The sequence below is a fragment of the Pogona vitticeps genome, chromosome 3 (assembly GCF_051106095.1).
Source record: "Pogona vitticeps strain Pit_001003342236 chromosome 3, PviZW2.1, whole genome shotgun sequence".
Lineage (NCBI taxonomy): Eukaryota > Metazoa > Chordata > Lepidosauria > Squamata > Agamidae > Pogona > Pogona vitticeps.
In genome coordinates, this window is record NC_135785.1 from 199,383,650 (window position 1) to 199,405,359 (window position 21,710).

The window sequence follows — 21,710 nt, forward strand, 5'->3', positions numbered from 1 at the left end:
GAACCACTACAGTGGGAAGGTAACAGTGTTCCATGTCTAAGTCGCGCTGGCCACGTGACCACGGAAACTGTCTACGAACAAACGCTGGCTCCATGGCTTGGAAAAGGGGATGAAGACTGCCCCCTAGAGTCGGAAACAACTGGACAATTTGTCAAGGGGAACCTTTACCTTTACCTTAATGTTGTTTAGGGTGATTATCTGTCAAGATAACATGAAAGCAAACAACGGATTATCAGTGAAAGCCCACAGACACTATGCATCCTATGCTGTCATTTTCAACATGGAAATGTTAAAGAAGAGGGGCAGGCTGCTGTACTCATGTAGCTGCTGCACATGAGCCAGAACTGTAATGTAGGAGGAGCATTCACCTAATTTGGGGAGGCTACCCAGAAACAGCGGCTTTCTTCTTTTTAGACAGTCACATTTCCCAAGAAAATGGAGATGAGGCTAAGATGCTTCCCCCAGTACATATGGGCTTCAAAGCACAATTGAATAGTGCTTACATTAACAATACATTAATTGAAAGTTAACCAGAAGTCAAGACTGATGGAAATGTGAGGGTCTTCCCATAGATGTAATATGCATGGAATCCAAAAAGAAGCCAAAAGTATTTCAATGAGACTTTTCAAAATATTTCAGTTGTCAATAGGTGAAGTGGAAGCCAGAGCATGCAAATCCACCACTGCTTCTCCAATCAAGAGAAACATCGGAGGAATCTGAAGGCTAGCGAAAGCAGTTTCAATAAAATTCACAAAACATTTCACGTGGATTTCATTTCTCCTTTATTCAGAGCACTCTACCATTGAGTAATCTGGTAGGAGGCAAACAACACAAATAGATAACTAATAATTCATCAGTATTAACTCCCCTACCACATTACATTAATTAAATCATTATGCCACTGGGTATGCTTTTGTCACTTTCGTTGGTGAGTGACTGATCAGAGAATTGCCTAAAACTTCCACTAAAACCCCTAAATTGTCTTTAAAATTAAGATAATAACTCATTACACATACATACTTTCCGTAATTCCCACTCAGTGGCTAAAATCCTGATGTTCAGTATAGTACGTCACACTAGAACAGACCCATTGAAGCAGTGGGAATTTGGCAAGTCAGCTCTTTTGTAAGCTCCATTGATGAAAATGGGTCTACTCCAGTTGTTACTTATTACACTAAGCAGCCTTTGTGTTTTAAAATGTGACACTACTACACCCTCATGAAAGAAAGAAAGAAAGAAAGAAAGAAAGAAAGAAAGAAAGAAAGAAAGAAAGAAAGAAAGAAAGAAAGAAAGAAAGAAAGAAAGAAAGAAAGAAAGAAAGAAAGAAAGAAAGAAAGAAATTTTAAGTTACATTACTTGTAACATTAAATCCAAGCTCTAGATTTGATTCTCTTACCCACAGCGGGTGAAAAAACTTTAGAGCCGCCAACCCTATAACAAAAGGCTTGGCAGGTCTAAACAGGGCTGACAGGCTAAATTCACAGAAATTTGGACAACAAATTTAGATTTGTCTGTTCAGTTTGACCTTTCCAGCCCTGCACCAAAGGGAGCTGGCTCTCCCTTCCAGTGCTTATTTACAGAGCACAAGCAACCTTGTGACCTTGTTAGGAGGAAGTGAAGGAAAAGGCAAGGACAGGTTATTTTGGTGCCATCCCAAGACAGACAAGCTAGGATTGCTAGAAAGAGCAGTGCAGCACAGAACTGGGTATCAACAAAATACCAGATATACTATAGAAGCATCAGAAGATATTCCAAGCAGTGAGTGAAACTGAGGTGCAGCAGCATTATTTCCATTAAATGTGTTTTGCTTCTGCTATTTTAAAAGATAAATCCCATTTTTTGTGAAAAGGAAGATTGTGCTTATTTTTAATTACAATGGTTTCGGCAAGTGTTTTTGCCTTCGCGAATACATTGTTTTTGTTTATTTTCAAATCCGAATTACAATTTCCTTTTTTGGCTTAAAAGCTGAGATAATATTAAATGAAATACAGAGAGGTATCAGGGTTTCTCAAAAATCAAGGAGATGGAAACTGCAGTTTTAAATCAACCCCTTCCCACTGGCAAGGGAGGCACTTCGATGCACAAAACACTTTTCGAACAAATTAGATTGTTACGTCCATGAGTTTCTGCTTTCATCTAATATAGTTTTAATTCTATATGCAGAGTAGCATATGCAGATCAAGCTCGCTGAAGATAGGAAAAGGAGTAATAATCAAATTGGTCCTTTAATAATTTACTGCAAATGAGTGGAAAGGGTGGGTACTTGAGTGGGTGTTTGTGGCCATATATATTTAGCTAGTGCTCCAGATAAATGCTATTTGCAAATCTTCCTCTGAATTCCTTTCAGAAGCTGGACTGTATCACACTTCTTTGGGGACCCTATGTAAGTTTGAGCGTGCACAAGAATTCTCTCACTGATTGTCCCGGAGTAAGCTGACTACACTCAAGTCACAGATCACGTCACACTCTTTACACCAGTTATGGCTGCCATCAGGGTAACAAGGTTGCACTTCACCCACAGTAAACAACAGGATTGCCATATAAAATGTGAAATGGCCCTAAGAGCCTGCACTTACAGACCAAAGCAAGTTATTAGTTTATTTATTTAAATTACCATCATGGCTTCTTGAACTGTAAGATGTGGAAGCAGCATATCGTCCTGCATGATGTAACAGGACACTTTGCGGAAAGAGCGCAGATCACGGGGCTGTCCATTTATGAGAATCTCTCCTTTCATCCCGGTCTCTCTGAAGTTGGTCAAGAAAAAAACACAGGATGACGTACTGTCTTAAACATATGAGTGGGAGTCTATCTTGTGTCTCCACAAGCTAAGTGAGTATGAAATGTGATACAATTATTTCCATTGCTGATTATTTCCATTGGCACAGAGCTTGAGAAAGTTATTTTGTAGACTACAGTTCCCAGAATCCTATGGCCACCGAGGTGATTCTGAGACTGGAAACAAATCATTTTTGGACTGCTAGACTCCTGCCAACAGCTCAAATACTTTTTAAAAAGAACTTATGAGATTGTAGATCCACACGGTGCCAACCAGCCAATGATACTGTCTATTTTTACCTCTTCAGAGGTCCTTCAGTCACACAGCAACTTCAGTGAAAATATTTGTGACACAAAAGCTGAATTGTGTTTAAGTAAGAATTTTAGCAAGGTAATTCATTAAGGATATCCAGGTTTGTTGGAGTTATTGACCAGCCTCCCATGCTGTCTTTAACAGGTTTGACTGGGCAAGACCTATCTGGGTTAGGACAACTGTCGATCTATCTAGCACTAACCAATTGTTCCTTCCCTGTCTCTGATTCAAAGAGAGCCATGCCTCTCTGCTAAGAGTTCTTTCCCTCTTTTCAGTCTCTTAAAAACAATAGTCTGTTGAGGCCTATTGCTGAAATTCAGTTAGCCATGTTGTTAGCTTGCTATTATCTGTTCATTGTAAGTAAATGAAATGTTTTTCTCTTTTTCTTACTAATGTTTCAGAACTTGAGTGCCAGTTAATGAGAAAAGGGGGTAGATGAAACAAGGGAAACTGAAGCTAAAATTGCTATGCAGCTAGAGAAATTTGACCAACAGTTTGGAGGAACAGGTTTGGGTAACAATGTTACTGATATGTAATAACACATTTCAGAAATACAGGTATTTTATAAATATAAAGTTAAACCACTTGATAATTTGATGATGTGAAAAATATTAAGACTTAGAGCCTTTCTGAATGTCTAGGTTTATGACCGTATGCAAACTTGACAAAGAGATACAGTTAATCCTGTTTCACTAATGAGGATAATTGTATGTTACCTATGTTTTTGAACACACATCTGCCTCACACATTACCTTTTAGTTATACACTTAGAAAAATCATATTTATCTAAAAATATAAAAGTTAAGGCCAAAGTATGTTAGAGTTGACCAATTGAATCAAAAGGATTGAACAAATCACATTTATTCAATAAGTCTACTCCAGCTGGCACCACCAATTGGATATAGAACCTAATGTGTGCATTTTACAATCACTGACCTGTATCCTGCCAGAAGGTTCATGAGTGTTGACTTTCCAGCTCCAGAAGGACCCATAATTGCCACAAGTTCTCCACTGCTGAACTTTCCTGAAATTCCTTTCAACAGAGTCTTGAAACCTGTCAAAATGAGATTTGCATACAATGTTTAGAAATCTACTCCACATTTGGCTAGTAGTTCTATTGTGCTAGAAGGCAGGGCAGCTCAAACCCACCCACTCTCTTTCAACAAGCCTGACAGCTTCACAAGCTCTCTCAGGCAGTAGTGAAAAGACTCCCTAATGCCTCAGCATAAGTACCTGTTTGATAGGAACCATATAATAACACCATACTCTATTGAGACCACATATTTCATTTGTTAATCACTTGGTCTTTGTTATCATTATCCTGAGTTTCTGCAGAATTTCAATGCAAAAATTCATATTGCATCATGAACATACAATTATTGTAGGCAAAAGCTCCACACCATTTTATTACTAATTTTCTCCTGCTGCAATAAGCTCATAAAGGTAAAGGTTCCCCTTGACAATTTTTGTCCAGTCGTGTTCGACTCTAGGGGGCGGTGCTCATCCCCGTTTCCAAGCCATAGAGCCAGTGTTTTGTCCGAAGACAATCTTCCATGGTCACATGGCCAGTGCGACTTAGACACGGAACGCTGTTATCTTCCCACCAAAGTGGTCCCTATTTATCTACTTGCATTTGCATGCTTTCGAACTGCTAGGTTGGCGGGAACTGGGACAAAGCGATGGGAGCTCACTCCATCGCGTGGATTCGATCTTACGACTGCTGGTCTTCTGACCCTGCAGCACAGGCTTCTGCGGTTTAGCCCGCAGCGCCACCCACGTCCCGACGCAATAGGCTCATACATCTCTCTTAATTACTGCATTTTGAACTATGTCTTCCTTGGTTTTGTTTCCCCTTCTTCTTTAGCAATTCAAAGGGATTTTGGCCTTGAAATCTCAGGCAATGGGAAGGTGTGGTGCTGACAGTCCTACCAGCTGCTAAATCTCTATCATTCCTATAAATATTACCTGTTTAATATATGAATGTCACAGGGTTTTAGTATACTAAGCTCTAGTGTCATTGAAGCGACCAACATGAATTTGGCCCAGCTCCGGGAGGCAGTGGAAGACAGGACGGCCTGGCGTGCTCTGGTCCATGGGGTCACGAAGAGTCGGACACGACCAAACAACAACAACAAAGCTCTAGACCAGTTTTGGAAATACAGCATCACTAATTTTTCAGTATTTGTTGTAATACTATGTAAATGAGTCAAAAGCAAAATATAATCCTGTTCCTTACTTATATTCTTAAAATATATAAAACTTCTATGTTGCTAAATCACATTTGGGGCAGTTTTATCCTGAAGTGTTTCACAGCCTGAAACAATCTCAGTGCAATAGAGTTTACAAAGAAAGCTGACAAAGATGTCAACTTCTGAAAATGAATGACACACACTGAGCTATAAGACTTAATAATTGTCCAGAAAACCTAGCTAGCCTTATAGAAGGATAAATCTGCAGGCAAATAAAAATAAGATACTTTAAAATATGTAGATTTAGGCATTACTGTATTTGACAGATTTGCACAACTGGTCTATTTTCTATGTATTGCTGCTTTAATAAGCATTTAGCTAATCTCTATAAATTATTCCCAAAACACAATGCACAAGAGCCTTATTTTTCATTTTTTTAGAAGGGAAGTTTAAATAATTGAATTAGATGTTGTTCATTAGCATTTCAGGCTACCTGAATCCTAAGACATAATGATGTACATTATTCTTTCTGGAAATGGGTGAAAGGTCTAACTGCTTATGAAGGTCAACCAAGCAGAGGCAAACTGAACTGTGTAATGCTACCACTGTGCCCTGTATAATCCCTTATCAAGGATTAAAAAATACTGAGAGACATAAATAACTAAAGTCTTTCTTTTGCAGAATATCAAGGCTAATCTTCTTTATAATCTGCTAACCCATACATTCATATTGGCACTACATGCTTCCTATGATTATTTACTTCAAAACACGAAAGTTTCTGAAGCATGAACTCTGGAAGCATTTGCCCATAACTTGGGTGAGCTCATGAATGAACCATTTCTCTTGGCCATTGATACAGTGGCTCCTAAGCACACTTTCCCCTTGGCTCAATGGCTACTTCTTGATTTACCAAGGATCAAACACTTTCCGAATGGTATAAAATTAATACTTTTATTCTCTTACAAATTGAAGTTAATTTTTATGATGACTCTAAACACATTGGTTTATTTCTATATCTTGATTTGGTTTATCTACAGGTCAATGTTATTACATTGTTACAACAATAAATTTCTCTACAGGTAAAAGTGCTTATATTAACACCATATACATATTAATATATATTATATAATAAATTAATATAGTGTACTATGGTTGCTGGGAGACGACAGAAGCAAGAACAGTTTGGACGTAGCTGTAGTCCCTCTGTGCCAAAATAATTTGAAGGGCCGTTTTGGATTTAATGAAATGATGAAACAAAAATGTGAGTTGGTGCAACACATACAATGGAGAAACATATATATCTTTTAACCTCCCAGGTAAGCAGTCAAGATGGTCTACAGGATATCCTCTTATGCTCATTACCATTCACAAGTGTCAAAAAACAGTCCTGACAACTGCTTTGTGTCTGAAGTGATAAACTGATGAAAAAAGGAGACAGCTTCTGGGATTTTCACTTGCCTGGTATCACTTCATAAATGGTAATGAGCACAATAGGGTCTCCTGTAAACCATCTTGACTGCTGCCATTGGTGCTGTCAACGTTCAGGCTGCCCTTTGCTATGTAAAACTTGGTGTTCTTTTTCGTACTGGCAACAATGGAACAATAATGTGCAGCAATATTGGGCCACTTCCAGGCATTTTGGATACAGAAGCACAATAGTCATAAACTGAAGGTTTTTTGAAGAATTGAATATATCCTGTCTCTAAAAGCAGGTAATCAGGCTGGTAAGAAAATAGGACTTGAACAGAAAAATTCATTTCAAATTATTCATCCATTAAGAACTTGAATTCCATAAACATTACTAGATCCCCTTGCTTTATTGTTCACTTAGAACCATAGATTATATTTCAGTTAGGCATTAGAGCTGACTGACAGCATTGTGTTCTCACAGAACAAAGTCTTGACTGAATAAGGTTCATGGGTTTTTTTTCTAAAGCTTTGAATGCCATGCTTTCTTCTCAGAATGCAGTCTGTTCATTGTATAAATTTAATAACGGAATAATGTGTTTTTTTCAGAAAAACTAATGAAATGTGACAGCCAACTAGGCAGATAGACCTTTAGCACTATAGAATTCAAGGCTGAAAGGTTTAGCAGATGGCATACTCTCATTCTTCCTGACTATCTACCCGTCATTTGCAATTCATCATTTACTGTAATCTTGTAATTTGTGTGCACTTTCATTCATACCTCAAGGAAACATTAAGGTGGTTTTTTTTTAATTCTAGAGGAAATTGGATTTTTTGGTCTATTTATAGTATAAAGTATTCTCTAAATAATTGCATACTGTTTATACCACTTTGAAGGAAGTGGGAAAGGGGCTTAATTCATCAACACTTCGCCATCTGCATAGAACTAGGGAGCTTCTCCTGGCTCTTCATAGCACAAAGAAAGGACACTCACCTAAGAAGAAGGGAGATAGACACTTCCTGTAATTATAGCCGATGAAACCCCTTGCTTAGTTTCTATTCCTATTTATTAATTGATTACTTAGTTTGCTTACTGCTCATCCTTTAGTTTTTTTAAATTTTTGATGGGGTCCCATAGCCTTATTTAAGTTATTTCAATTTATTTAATTATTTCAGTTTAACTAATTCCTGATGTAAAGGCTCCCTTTTGCTGTAAAATCAGTCAGACTCCATGGAAAACGATCAACAAAAACATAATTCAAGTCTGTGCTTCAACTACTAATACCGAAGAAGATGAAGTCAAACGTGTCCAAGAGGAAATTGATCACACACCTGAGCAAGACATGGTTATAACCATAGGTGATTAAAATAAAAAGGAGGGAACAAAGCAGAACCAAATGCTGTTAGAAAATTTGACCTAGAGGACAGATATGATTGATTCCTAAAGTTCTGCAAAACCAGTAATTTATTTATTGCAAATATGTACTTCAAACTATTGAACAGATAGCTGTACACATGGACATCGACTGAAGACCCATACAGAAAGGACAAAAGACTCCTTTGAAGAGGACTCCTGTGATGAACCTGCAGTTCTAGAAAGGAAGTAAAAGCTGCTCTAAAAGCAGTAAGAAGAAATAAATCACCAGAGGTAGATGGGATTGCAATATAATTGTTTTGAGCCACAGAGACAGAATCTTGGAAATTTGCAGCTATCAGAATCGAGTTAATCCTATCAAATGGACCTTCTGATATGCACATGTTGCCATTAAATGCCAGGTCAATCCAAAATAAATCTGACCTAATGTTACATCTGATAGAAAATGAAAAGCTGACCTGGTGTGTATAACTGAAACCTAGGTGTGAGAGAAAGGGGAGTAGCCTTTTTCCCAGTTATGATCCTCGGATATTCAATCCAACATAATGGCAGGGGGCTGTTCCATAGTTCATAGAAATTCCATTAACATCATAGGATTCTGCCCTGTTGTTCCCAGGTTTGGAGTGTCCTCACCTCATGCTGGACAATTGGGACAGAGTAGGTGTTGGTGTACTGCTCCCCCTATGAATCAACACATTCCCCCTACCAGAACTGATGGAATATGTCTCTGCTGATGTGTTGCAATTCCCCAGACTTTTGCTTCTAGGGGACTTCAACGTACAGTACATGCAGGGACACAGCTAACTAAAGTAGCTCTGGAGTTCATGGATGCTGCGTCTGCCATGGGCCTGTCCCAACATTCCATTACAAAATTCTTGGTCTGGCAACACCTTTGTTAGGTGTACACACAACAGTGGCCAGGCTTTCAGATCTCTTCATCAAGGAAGAAAAAGCGGAGAAAAAGGAAAATGGGGCAAAAGATTGACGATGTTAACATCATGAAGGTCATGTCAGGAGTCTTACAATGGAGTAAAGGCAAAGGTACAGACTTAAATAAGTTGTATTAGGCGTCATTAAGGTTTCAGGTTTCCAACACCTAGCGCTGTTGGACAAACAAAGCTAATAGCCAACTCTCTCATTTCCTAAACTATAAAATTTAATTTGCATTCCTTTGAAAGACAGGCCCCATATTCAGAAATACTGAAAAGTATTGGTTCTATCCCTTGTGCTTATATTTACAGTATATGATGTTTGGGGCAGTGCTCTTAAATCCCCTTTGCCGATGTCCAAGTGGCAAATCATAGAAAAGGGTATGCTATAAATAACCATCTACGGTCTGCAGTAGGTTATGCCAAGAAGCAGGAGCTCTTTTCTTTAATCCCAGCACAATAGAATGCCAGACAATCTGCCAGCTTGCACTTCTGTAGGAAAAGAAGAAAGCCTGACAGACACAAGACCACAACACTTCAGCTGTTCTTCACATTTTTGATACGATAATGAACTTCTCGCTTTCTCCAGAGCCTCTGGCAATAAAAACCATTCCCTCACACATATATATAATTCATTAAATTCTGTCTTTCAATAAGGAGATTTTTCTAGGACCTGGTTGCCGAAACCAGAAATAGTAAGATTGCATGGGACACATAAAGCTAAATATAAATAGGTACAGCCCCAAGCCTGCATCCAAGAGCAGAGAAAGCTACTTAAATGGGTCAATGAACGAGAATAACCCCGCTCCCATCCGATTTCATGCAAATGATTCAAGCGAGGCATTCTGCAGGCAATCCTCATGCCTTACAGGTTTGAGGAGTTAAGAGTCATGATGCGTATTGCTCAAAACCCACAATCTGTTCATTTCTTTCTGTCCAAATATGGGGAAACGTGATGAGATACAGTTCATATGATTCATGATTCTAATCTTTCTTGCAACTCTGCGAATATTTCTCGATTAAGGCACTGAAACCTTACGCAAGCATTTTTCTGTTATTGTTTCAGGAAATCAAAACTTATAAAAAGGGGGAGGGTCTTCCATTTGTTTAAAAATAGAAGCCTTTTCTGATAGGATATATCAGGACACAAGGACACAAAAAATGTGCTCGAGACATATACGGGTTCATACAAGTATGGAACATAGATTGGGAAAGGATAAGCATTACGGTCAACTATTATACTGTTTATGCTGTAAAGTTTGCTATACATGCTTAAAATAATAATCATAAGCCATCAAGTCAATGCTGACTTATGGCAACCCTTTTCAAGATTTTGAGGTACTCAAAAATGGTTTACCACAGGGGTCGTCAACCCCTGGTTCTGGGCCGCAGATACGGATCTCCACCCCCATCTGCCCGTGAGTGTGACACGCCCACCGCACAAGTGCAGGGGTACCTCTGCCCCCCGTGCATGGAGCTCACTCCCCCCCAACTGGTGCACAGCCCCAAAAAAGTTGGGGACCGCTGGTTTACCATTCCCTTCTTCTGGGGGCACCCTGGGACTGTGCAGCTTGCCCAAGGCCACACAGGCTGGTTCTACTCAGAGGAGGCACAGTGGAGAATTGAACTTCCAGACTACGGCTCAACCACTGAGCTATCCAGTCAGCTTACTTGGGAATAAATCTTATTGGATGTACTAGAGCCTAGTAACTAGAGCTTAATTTAGAGTAGGCATACATATGTAGGATTCTGCTGTGCTGCTGTTTTTTAAAAGTATAAATGTAAGATAATCAAGTGCTTAAGATAAACACACAATGTGAAGGTCCTTATTTTAAAATAGACTTTCCTCTGAATTCCTTACCGTACCAAACATTGTTAAAAGGCTAATGAAACAGATAGATATCTTTTTAGTTTTCCAAAAATCTAATGTAACAATACAGTAGCATCTGTGCTCCTGAGTACTAAAAATTAGTCTTTCCGATCCAGAATACAGGAACAAGCTATGAATATTCGCCAGCTCTTAAATTTACATCCAGATAATTTATGACTATGTTTTAGCTATCCTCCCAATCATTTGTGCTACTGAAGTCTCCAAAATGAAAATATTATCACTGTTAACACAGAGAACACAGGATCTGTGAAAACATCCCAGAACCCCCCACCACCACCTGTAACTTCTTGTCAAGTGCATCTGTGCTAGCTGAGTGGATATGAATTACATTGAGTGGATTTCAGCAGGCTGATTCTTATCATTCCTGCTGTTCAGAATCTGTGAAACAGGAAATCACATAAGTCTGAATTTCCATGTGTTTCAAAGAAAACTAGCTGACCTCCATTTTGCATTTGAGATTAATTAACAGCGCATAAAATATGCAGGACACTTTGAATCTTGCAATTAAAAGTATTTCAGGTACTATGTTGCCTTCCTAAAGTAAAAGTGTAAGCAATTTAGTCAATACACACAGAGAAGCAGCATACTCTGATTTTACAGTTCACAAAATAAACTTTGTACACATGTAAATCTAATTGTGTGTGTGTTCTATGCTATCAATTCAGGCTTTCAAGGTAAGGTTTTAGCAGTCCCACTTCCCCTGTGAGTTCGCATGGCTGAGTGGGGATCCAACTGTCCATAAGTTACTGTCCATAACTCTATCCACTACACCACACTGGGAATCCATAAATCTAATTACTTATACCTAAATCCATCGTTAGTCCCAATTAGAGCACTGTTGAATCAATGGATTTTGATAAACCAACATTTATTAAGCCTGATTGATTTAATGGGTCTGCTCTGTCCAGAACAAACAACTGGATTTAGCCCTTAGTTCTCTTTTAAGTCCTAGAGTATAGAACTTGGGAATTCTTTTACAGATAAACAAGTATAAAGAAGTGCTGAAGATTGTCCACTACTGAGCAGCAGTCCAGTGATGCAACCCAAGCCATGCTAAGAGGGAAACAAAAACAAAAATGCAAAGTGTGCTGCTTAAATAATGTCCCATACCATTTAAAGCAGGGGTCCTCAACCTTGGGCCTCCAGATGTTCTTGGACTTCAACTCCCATACATCCTAGCCAGCAGAGGTGGTTGTGAAGGCCTCTGGGAGTTGTAGTCCAAGAACATCTGGAGGCCCAAGGTTGGGGACCACTGATTTAAAGCACTCTCTGGGAAGTTGACAATTCAATTATGCAGACTAGACATTGTCCCTCGTCCAGAGAGTTGCATATTTAATTTACTGACCTCAGAAGTATCAACGTCTGAGTCAACCTTGAGCTGGCTACCTGAGTCCATTGGGAGCAAACTCAGGACATGAGCAGAGTCTTTGGCTGCAGTACTGCAGTTTAACTACTGCACCATGAGGCTCCTTAAAAGGCAAACACTACGGGGCAGAGCTTGTTCTACTTAGTGTTATTTTCTCAGACTAGGAATTGACCTTCCTATCATTCCCTGTTCCATGTGGAGAAGTCTGTGTGGTTACTGAGGAACTGTGGTGGGGAAATGGCTTCCATATCCTCGAGTTTGCCCACCACCCCCTTGTACTGTTCCAGCTCTCCAGTGTGCAAGTAGGGCTTTGGTGAACGTTGGAAGCTAACAGACCTAAAGGCAGGAAGAAACTGTCTTGGGAACCCTAACAGGTTTTCAGATGGAAGTTTCCTCTATTGTATAAAATGCATGTTGCAACAACATAAAGGTGGGAAGCAACTGCTTTCAGAGAGTCTTCCAGATGGAGGCTGCCTCTATGGTAGAAATTGCCAGAAATATAGTCTATGGTGAACCCTAGATCTTGTCATCCATCGATGAATGACTTGACTGTAACAATCCTAGAGATATCCCAAGAAGTTTCACTGGGATTTGTTTTGCCAACACTGCGTAGAACACAGGGGACCCTGTACGTGTTCTACCAGAATGAATCACATCGAAGATTATTTTACAAGAGATTGTGATTCACACACACTTCATCCTACTCTCACATATAACTAAGATGGAAAGAGACACATTGGGACCCACCAAAATGAAAGTCAACCAACAAAAATATTCAGGCAATAATTCATATTCTTTGCAGGCCCTTATCCAGCAAAATGAATCCCAAAATCCAAGCCAACTGCAAAACAAAAGTAGACACAAAGCTCTCGCAGTCCAAATTAAGCATTCATTTCTCTGTTGGCCCCTCATAAAAGATCCTGCTGTCCAGAAATGCCATTCCAAAATTCAGTAGTAGGGAAAGGAGATAAAGATCCCACTGTACCTTGCAAATAACGTATCATGAACAAAGGAAATAACTTGAAGGTGCTTCTGCACATCCTAAATTTGCAAGCCGTCTTGCTTTGCTTTCTAGTTGGTAATCTGGAGGTAATCATGGACTTCATTTGCAAATTATATATCCCAGATAGCATACTGTTATTATAATGTCCTGATGTGTGTGTTTCTGGCTGTCTTTGTTGTATGGGAGAGTAGGTAGGGGTGTGTGTCTCTGTGTATGGATACATACTTGTATGTCATGACACTGTTTTCTAGTAGTGACCTATATTATCCTATACATTATTGCTCAGGTGCAAAGACCTGGTAGGATCTTGAATACCAACATTATTCTGACTTCTAATAATATCCTGTCTGAAACATATAGTTTGACACTGCGCTTATGAAGAAAACACAGGGCTCCATAAAACAAACAAACAAAAAAGCATAAAAACCATGAAGAATGCACAATATATTACCAAAGTGCTCTATTCATTTTCATCTATACCAAAGTTACTTCTAACAAATAATTGTGTATAATTACAGTTCCAATGCTGTAGTTATCATTATTGTTAGTTACTGTTAGGAGTCAGCTAAACACAGCTACACTTTTAAAATAAATCTTTACCATTTCATTATTTAAAAGTAACTAAAATAAAAATGCTACAGGTTGCTCATCTGTGGTAAAAAAAAAAACCCATACTCCTAAGTACTGTAGTGAGATCCAGAATACTGTAATTATGAAAGAAATTAAGCGTCACAGCTACACTGAAAGGGGATTAAAACTATCCCTTGTTCACTATTGGTATTAACATACAAAATTTTGAGGGAGATAGCTGAAGTTACTCCGTTGCAGCAAAAGCGATTAAGAGTCTTGTGACACCTTTTAAAAAAAGTTATCGGGCAGAAACATTCAGGGTATTGCAGCTGTCTTATCAACTGGGGTCGAAGTACTGCAAAAACAAGTTAGTTCCAAACACCCCATTAGTCATACAGAGATAAGTATACAGCTGAAATTCTACTTCACTAGTTAGATCTAGGTCGGGTTAGTTTAGGTTAAATCTGAGAGAAGACTCGTTTCTGGCTTAGGTCCAAATCACCCTGGCCTCTTAAATGGTCCTGGTAGATTATATTATTTGTATCTTACTTGAAAAGCAGCTTCCTGGCTTGCATGAGGGACCCCACAATTAATTGCACTGAACAGAACTCATACGCCTTTACCAGCTCACAGTTAGAAAACATGAATGACTTTTCTTTTGAGACAGGCAACAGGCTTGATTTTCACTGGTGTCTGGTAGCTCTTTAGGAACAGCAGACAGTTTAAAATCATAGGATAAGTTCTTCAGTTTCCAGACAAAAGGCTGTAAAAGGAATTATTTTCACAGAGTAGCAAACGTAGGCAGCAAAATAATGAAGTGTTGTGCAGAACTTTTAGGATTGATTCCTTTAGTCTCAAAGCCCAAATGTCTTTTTCTTCTGTATTGGTCCTTCTTTTAAGGAAAGAACTTAGAACATAGCAGTCCACTAGAACAGTGGTTCTTAACCTTTGTTACTCGGATGCTTTTGAGCTGCAACTCCCAGAAACCCCAGTCAGGACAGCTGGTGGTGAAGGCTTCTGGGAGTTGCAGTCCAAAACTCCTGAGTAACTCAAGGTTAAGAACCAGTCCGCTAGAAGGTCTTGTGCTATGGAAATGATTGAAATATTTTTGGTTTGGGTTTAATTGTTCTTCTAATTTTTGAAATATCAGGATATACTGAAAACGAACATTCCTGGAATGAAAGAATCACGGATCAAACTGTGGTTTGAGATATTATGGACATTTATAAGTTATACTTACGTTAAAAAAGGGAGCACAGCGTGTAAAGTGGTTTGAAGGGAAAAGGAGAAATGGCTGATAATTGACTAGAAGAGCAGATGAATAATTGTTTCATACTTTGCCATATGTAATTAATGAGGTCAAGTCTTCAGTTTAGTGCATTGCTAACTGAACAATGGTACCCTTATGTTTTCTATTTACCTCACAATTAATGGGGGAGATTTCCTACTGTCTATGTAGCGGGGAGTTGGGGCCACCTGTTTTTGGCAGTATCATAAACTCAAGGTCCATTTCAATGTAGTGGATGCAGTGTTGAATCAGGACTCGGGATAATAATTTATAATTACCTACTACATTGTTAATTCCAAATTATAGCAACCCCTTCCAGGTTGCCTAGGTATAGATAGTTGATAAGTGGTTTAACATTCCCTTCTTCTATAGCAGTGACTCTCAACTTTGGGTCCCCATATGTTCTCAGACTAAAACTTCCCGAAGCCTCCACCACTAGCTGTACTGGCCAGGATTCCTGGGAGTGGTAATCCCAATATATTTGGGTACCCAGGGTTGGGGACCACTGTTCAATTGGCACCATAGGACTATGTAGCTTGCTCAAGAGCACATTGGTGGCTTTTCTCCTGTAAGACATAGTGAGCAATCAAATTTCCAACTCCTGGCTCTACAAGCTCCTACTCACCAAGCTACACAGCTAGCCTAAATCCAAATCCCCACACAGATACAGAAACTCAATAGGGGTAGTGGCAGTGGTAAACCACTCCTTGAACATCTCACATCCTTAAAAGTCCTATTAGGGTCCCCATGAATAAGCAGCAACTTGGCTGCATATAACAACAACATAATTTCAGCAAGCAGCGCAAACAAGACTGCTCATCTTAAGGAAGTCATTTCTAGGCAAGAGTATCTGCTTATTTTGAGAGAGAGAGAGAGAGAGAGAGAGAGAGAGAGAGATACAGACCCTGCATTTTTCAAGACTATCTTCATTATAAGTAACTGTTTCCAATGTTAAGCTGAAATGTGCCTGAATATAACATCACCTACAGAACAGGAAAAAGGTACGAGCCAACCCGAGAGAACACCAACATTTGCAGAAGTATGGAAGTTGTTAGAAAAAAGCATAAAAAGAGGCCAGGCCCCCTGAAAGCAGCATAATTTGGCCTGCACATTCATAAATTTGCATGAAGACTGGGCTGGGAGAGGAGGGAAACTCCAAAAGCTTTCAAGCTATTTCTCTGGCTGTCCCTTTTTCCACACACCCGCCACAGTGCTTGAAAGGGCAAAGTGGGCCTGGTTTGATCTGTCAAATTTATCCCTCTTCCCCCGCATGCCAAATTCCTTAAAAGATGGATGTTGTAGTTCTCTTGCATTGATCATATGAACAAATTAGAAACAAATTTACTGTATTTTGCAGAGTATGCTTCGTTTTCTGGGGGAAAGAGAATCCAGATGGGATAGATATTGCAATGGTACCAGCCAGGCAGCAGCTGAGGGTTCTTTGAGGATGTTTTGTAGATCTACACTCCCTAGAACAGCACTGGAGACTAGGATCCTGGAAGCACTAATCTTTAGATTAAGTTACTTGTCACACAGCTTGGTAAAGCAAGGCTTCACGCCTTGAGACAACCACACTGACTTTTATTGATGATTTCTGCCTGTCTTCATTACCCCCTTGACGTCCACAGAAGAGTTGTAGTTCTCTGCCAAAGAGGGAAGTTGGGCATGGGGATCATTGCTACAGTACTGCTTCTCTGCACACTGTGGTCCCCCTAAACCTTTATTTAATGCACTGCTATAAACAGTGATTAAAAACACAGTCATTTTCTTTTATTTTGAATATTTAATTTGCTGCTCTCTTTCCACTGGAGTGGTTAAAGAAGCAAGAATTGCCCAGTTCAGATGCTGTATCATACCACTTTGCTTCCGTTTTTCTAGACATTCTATTGTCATGCAGCTCATGGCAATATAATGATGGCACTGTTAACATAAGGGCTTTTGTTTCATCGTTTAAAGGTGAGAAAAGGGGAAGGAAGAAAGACTCATTAGAAATTATTATTCGCTGACATATTTTAATAAAATAACTGGATCAGAGCCTCCTATGTATATAGGTCAGGTGATCAAATGCAATGTAGTCTTTCTAGTAAGTACAACAATGTATTTAAAGTACAGTATTCTCAAAGGCTGTCATGGCCGGGATCTGATGGTTGTTGTAGGTTTTTTGGGCTGTTTAGCTGTGTTCTGAAACACGGCCAAACACATTTCAGAACACGGCCAAACAGCCCGAAAAAGCTACAACAACCGTCATATTTAAAGTAGTTGGCTCAATATTATTAGGGATAAAATAATATGGAAAACAGTAAACCAAGTGCAGTGCATGAAGAATTGCTTAAAAAGTATACCTCTTTGCTGAATTTATACTTCCATTCAGACTAACTATCAATGCCTCTTTTTTTTAAACGTGTTAATCAAAATGTAAATACTTGCTCTGTTACGAAATCCAGCCTCACAACAGCAAACTGTGAAATCAAAAGACTTTACAGCAGAGCAATATGTATCTTTCCCTAGCAATAATTTTGGTCCTTACGATTCTACATTCTCTCCCGTTCTCATCTTAGCAACAGACAAAGTGCAACCAATCCACATCCACGACGTCACTGCTTTGAGCATCAGCCCGGGGTTACTATAGTGCATTGACCGACAGTAACCGCTCATGAATAAGCGAGCTGCTTCATGCGGCATCTCTGCTGCAGTGCACCTGCTATGAACAGGACAGGCTTTTCTTGACTCCTCTAACTAGGATTAGCAAACAATATAGTGCAAATCCTAATTTTGATCATTTGCGTTTCATACTCTGAGCCTTTGAAAGATCTTAAAATATGTGCTTGTTTAGATAGAAGGTGTCAGAATGGATTTGTGACAGTTCCACAAGTATCATTTCCCAGAGAAACCCAGTGTATTTAATCTAGGTTTTCCATACTGTTTTTTCAGTCCACATCTCAGGTTAAATTTAGGAGTCCTTTGGGCAGGTTTCTGGTGTCTATAAGGAGGGGTGCAAAACAAAATAGGGTGAAAACAGATAACCATGTACTAAGCAAGAATTATGCAGGAAAAGACAGAACAAAATATGTGCCTGTTTAGATTTAAGGTGTCACCATGAATTTGTAAGAGTACCTCAATAATCATTTCCCAGAGAAACCCAGTATATTTAATCCAGGTTTTGTTATCTGGACAACAATGTGGGTAGCCTATGGTGAAGTCTGCTTTCCTTACTAATTCATACATACAGTTTTCACATTTAAGATACAGTGGTGCCTCACTAGATGATGATAATCCATTCCACTGAAATCACTGTTTAGCAAAATCATTGTCTAGTGAAAAGCATTTCCCCATTGGAATGCATTGACGCCTGTTTAATGCGTTCCAATGGGGAAGAATCGTCATTGTCTAGCGAAGATCGGCCATAGGAAAGCCGCTTTGCGAACCGCCGATCAGCTGTTTAAATAGCTGTCCTGCGAAGCTTAGGTCCCGAAAACACCCATTTTGCGAGCATGGAGGGAGCTGTCAAAATCGTTGTCTAGTGAAAATTGGTTTGCGAAGCAGGGACCAAACATTGTCCAGCGAAATTCCCCCATAGGAATCACTGTTTTGCAAATCGCTATAGCGATCGCAAAAAGTCAATGTCTAGCGAAAAAACTGTCAGGCGGGGTAACTGTCTAGCGAGGCACCACTGTATTTCAGCTCAAAAGCAAGAGTCTATTATCAGTTGAAATTTGGCTCAAATTTTAGTTTTTTAAATCAAACCCTGTTAAGAGTTAGCCAGCCAAAGATAAGTATGTAAACTTTATACCAGTCAGGGAACAAATGTTGACTAAACCAGTTGTGTTTTCAATGTTAAAAAAAATCTTCCCCAATAACATAAGCATGTTTCAGAGATGTCACTTCATTTGCCAGACCACTTTTTATCAATGTTCAAGAGGATGTTTATTTTCAGAATATGTTTAAAGGGGGTGGGTAGGCAACTTGTGGCCCTCTATAACTTGTGGCCCTGGACTATAACTTCCATTAGTCCCACACAGCATAGCCAATGGTGAGGAATTATGGACAAATGGACATATAAAATTAATCAGATGATGGTTGAAATCCTGTTGCTTACCGCAGTAAGTCACACTAGAGTAGACCTACCAAATTAGTGGGGATTTGGTGAGTCAACTCCTCCATAAATTCCATTGACTCAAATAGACCAATTCTAGTTGTGAGTTACTATGCTAAAGAAATCACAACTAGAGTAGGCCTATTTGAATCAGCAGAACTTACAGAGGAGTTGACTTATCAGATCTTTATTGATTCAATGGACCTATTCTGGTGTGACTCACAATATTAAGCAACTGGATTTCATTCAATGAACAAATTCAATGCTATTCAAACTGAGTAGTTTCCAGTCAAAAATATGAGACGGTGGGAATGAAAAGAATCTCAGAGACCTGCTCATGCAGAATAAAAACTATTAATCCTACAGTGGGTTTACTGGTAGATCTGCAAGGTACATATACTGTATTAGGTACATGAATAGTAGTCCTTTGTTTAGATGAAAGGTAGATAATATAATAGGATAAGTAAAGCATTTATGCCCCAGCTGAAGTTAAGAAAATGCAAGGATTTTGGACATGTTTCTGGAGCAAGTGCTGCTAAAGTGAATGGAACCTGAACAAAAGCAAAACAACTGTCTTATGAAGCCCCCATACTCTTCAGTGGTGCTTATGCATGAGCTTTCTTGACAGGGCATGTGTTATGGCTTGGGACGAACAAACAGGTTGCAATTTAATGGTATTTCTTGATGATACAAAAGTTGCCTATATTGATCCCCTGTCAGTTTTTGTGCTGTTTGAAAATGAAATCTTATTTTTTATATACTGATGAAGAACCCATATGTGTAATTTAAAATTTTAAAAAAGGGAGAAAAAAGAGTTTCACCCCAGTGCAGCAGTGTTGATGGACATGCCAGGATTCCCGTATTTCTTTTCATGTTGGGAAAGTTTCCAGATGCACAAAGGGCACATCTATTTTCTAACAATAAATAAAATCAGGCAGGTCCTACTCTTTCGAGATATGTGCCTGTGCCATATGCAGCTTTTTTTTGTCCTCAGTTTTGCATGGAACTTGGGATCACATCAATCACTTTATCTCTTCTTCAGTTTGAGGCAGAAACTTATACGTGGCGCAGTGGTTAAACCGCTGTACTGCAGCTAAAACTGTGCTCACGACCTGGGGTTCAAATCCCAGGTAGCCGGCTCAAGGTTGACTCAGCCTTCTATCCTTCCGAGGTAGGTAAAATGAGTACCCAGCTCGCTGGGGGGGGGGGTGGCAATGTGTAGCCTGCATAATTAAATTGTAAACCGCCCAGAGAGTGCTTGAAGCGCTATGAGGCGGTATATAAGCAGCACGCTTTGCTTTGCTTTATCATCAGACATGTGAACATGGGACTTTCTCCCCAGCAAAGCCAAAGTCATTCAAGTAGTGAACGATGCACCCCTTCCCCAACAACAAACCTGATGCTGATACAAAACCAGTCAAAAGAATCTCACAGGCTATGGAATTCTATCCCAAAGGAGGCCAGGTTGGCCTCCTCACTGTTGCCCTTCTGCCACCAGGCAAAGACCTTTCTGTTTAGACTGGCATTAGGCAACTGATTGGCTCCTGTGGAAGAAGCTTTAATGGAGAATTGGGTGTTCTTTTTTAAAAAAAAAAAATGCTGTAGTACATTGCTTTAAATGTATTTTTATTCATTGGTTGTAACAAGATACTTTTAGCTGCTTTTTAGATAGTGGAATTTATTCTATTTTATTTTAGCTGAATTTATCTTCTAAATATTTTGTATTATTGGGAGAAAGGTTAAATATAAATAAAACAAAAGAAAGATAAAGGAACATGAAGACACATATCAGTGCCACATACAAAGCAACCACAAATTCAGAAAGAAATCTTATACAAAATTATTATACAGTGTACAATTTATATTACCTGTGGCTTTTTTTCTTCTGCTGATACCCCTTCTATACTAAAGGAACAGGTTGTTCTGCTTGTTGGTGTTTTTTTTAAAGCAGCTGAAAAGTGTGCCATTGATTCAGTAGGTGATAAAACTTCTATATAACCTAAATGCACAGCATTTTTAAAAAATTACCCAGTTTCTATTTCACTACAGTTTAATCAACAATATTTTATATGCTTCTGAAAGGTTTGTGTGGAAAGCTCATAGACAATGTCCTTTTGGAATTCAGCCAGTTGAAAACACACTACAATTGACAAGAAAATAATTTACTCCAAAATACAAGGACTAGTTTGTGTCTATCTACTTTTTGCCAAGATGAACAACAAATAAGAAACAGGTTTGGTCCTTTAGAAAAGGGGGAAAGGTGTACACAAATTTAGCATCAGTATTTGCTATCGTGGGCCAAGCAGTGCAACTTACTGCATAGCAGCAAATGCCTATGCTAACTCCTTGCTTTGTAGGAATCTGCCAATGACATTTGTGCCCATTGAATTTCAGTGATATAAAAAAAATCAATAGGATTTTGGCCAGTACATGGCATTTCCCACCTTTTTCATCCTTTAATTTAAATTAACAATTATTTCAAATTGTCCTTTCAGTATCTTTGATTTC

The 21,710-nt window shown here is 39.1% G+C and overlaps 1 protein-coding gene across 2 annotated transcripts in view; it reads right to left on the reverse strand.

The window, feature by feature from the left end:
- ABCG1 (ATP binding cassette subfamily G member 1) overlaps positions 1-21,710 on the reverse strand; it is a 46,984-nt gene that overhangs the window by 15,328 nt on the left and 9,946 nt on the right. For both annotated transcript variants that reach the window (XM_020783946.3, XM_020783947.3), the window contains exons 3-4: positions 4,028-4,145; positions 2,615-2,747 (exon numbers count right to left, since the gene is read on the reverse strand). In XM_020783946.3, the coding sequence (XP_020639605.1) occupies positions 2,615-2,747; positions 4,028-4,145 (251 nt within the window). The remainder of the gene's footprint in view (positions 1-2,614; positions 2,748-4,027; positions 4,146-21,710) is intronic.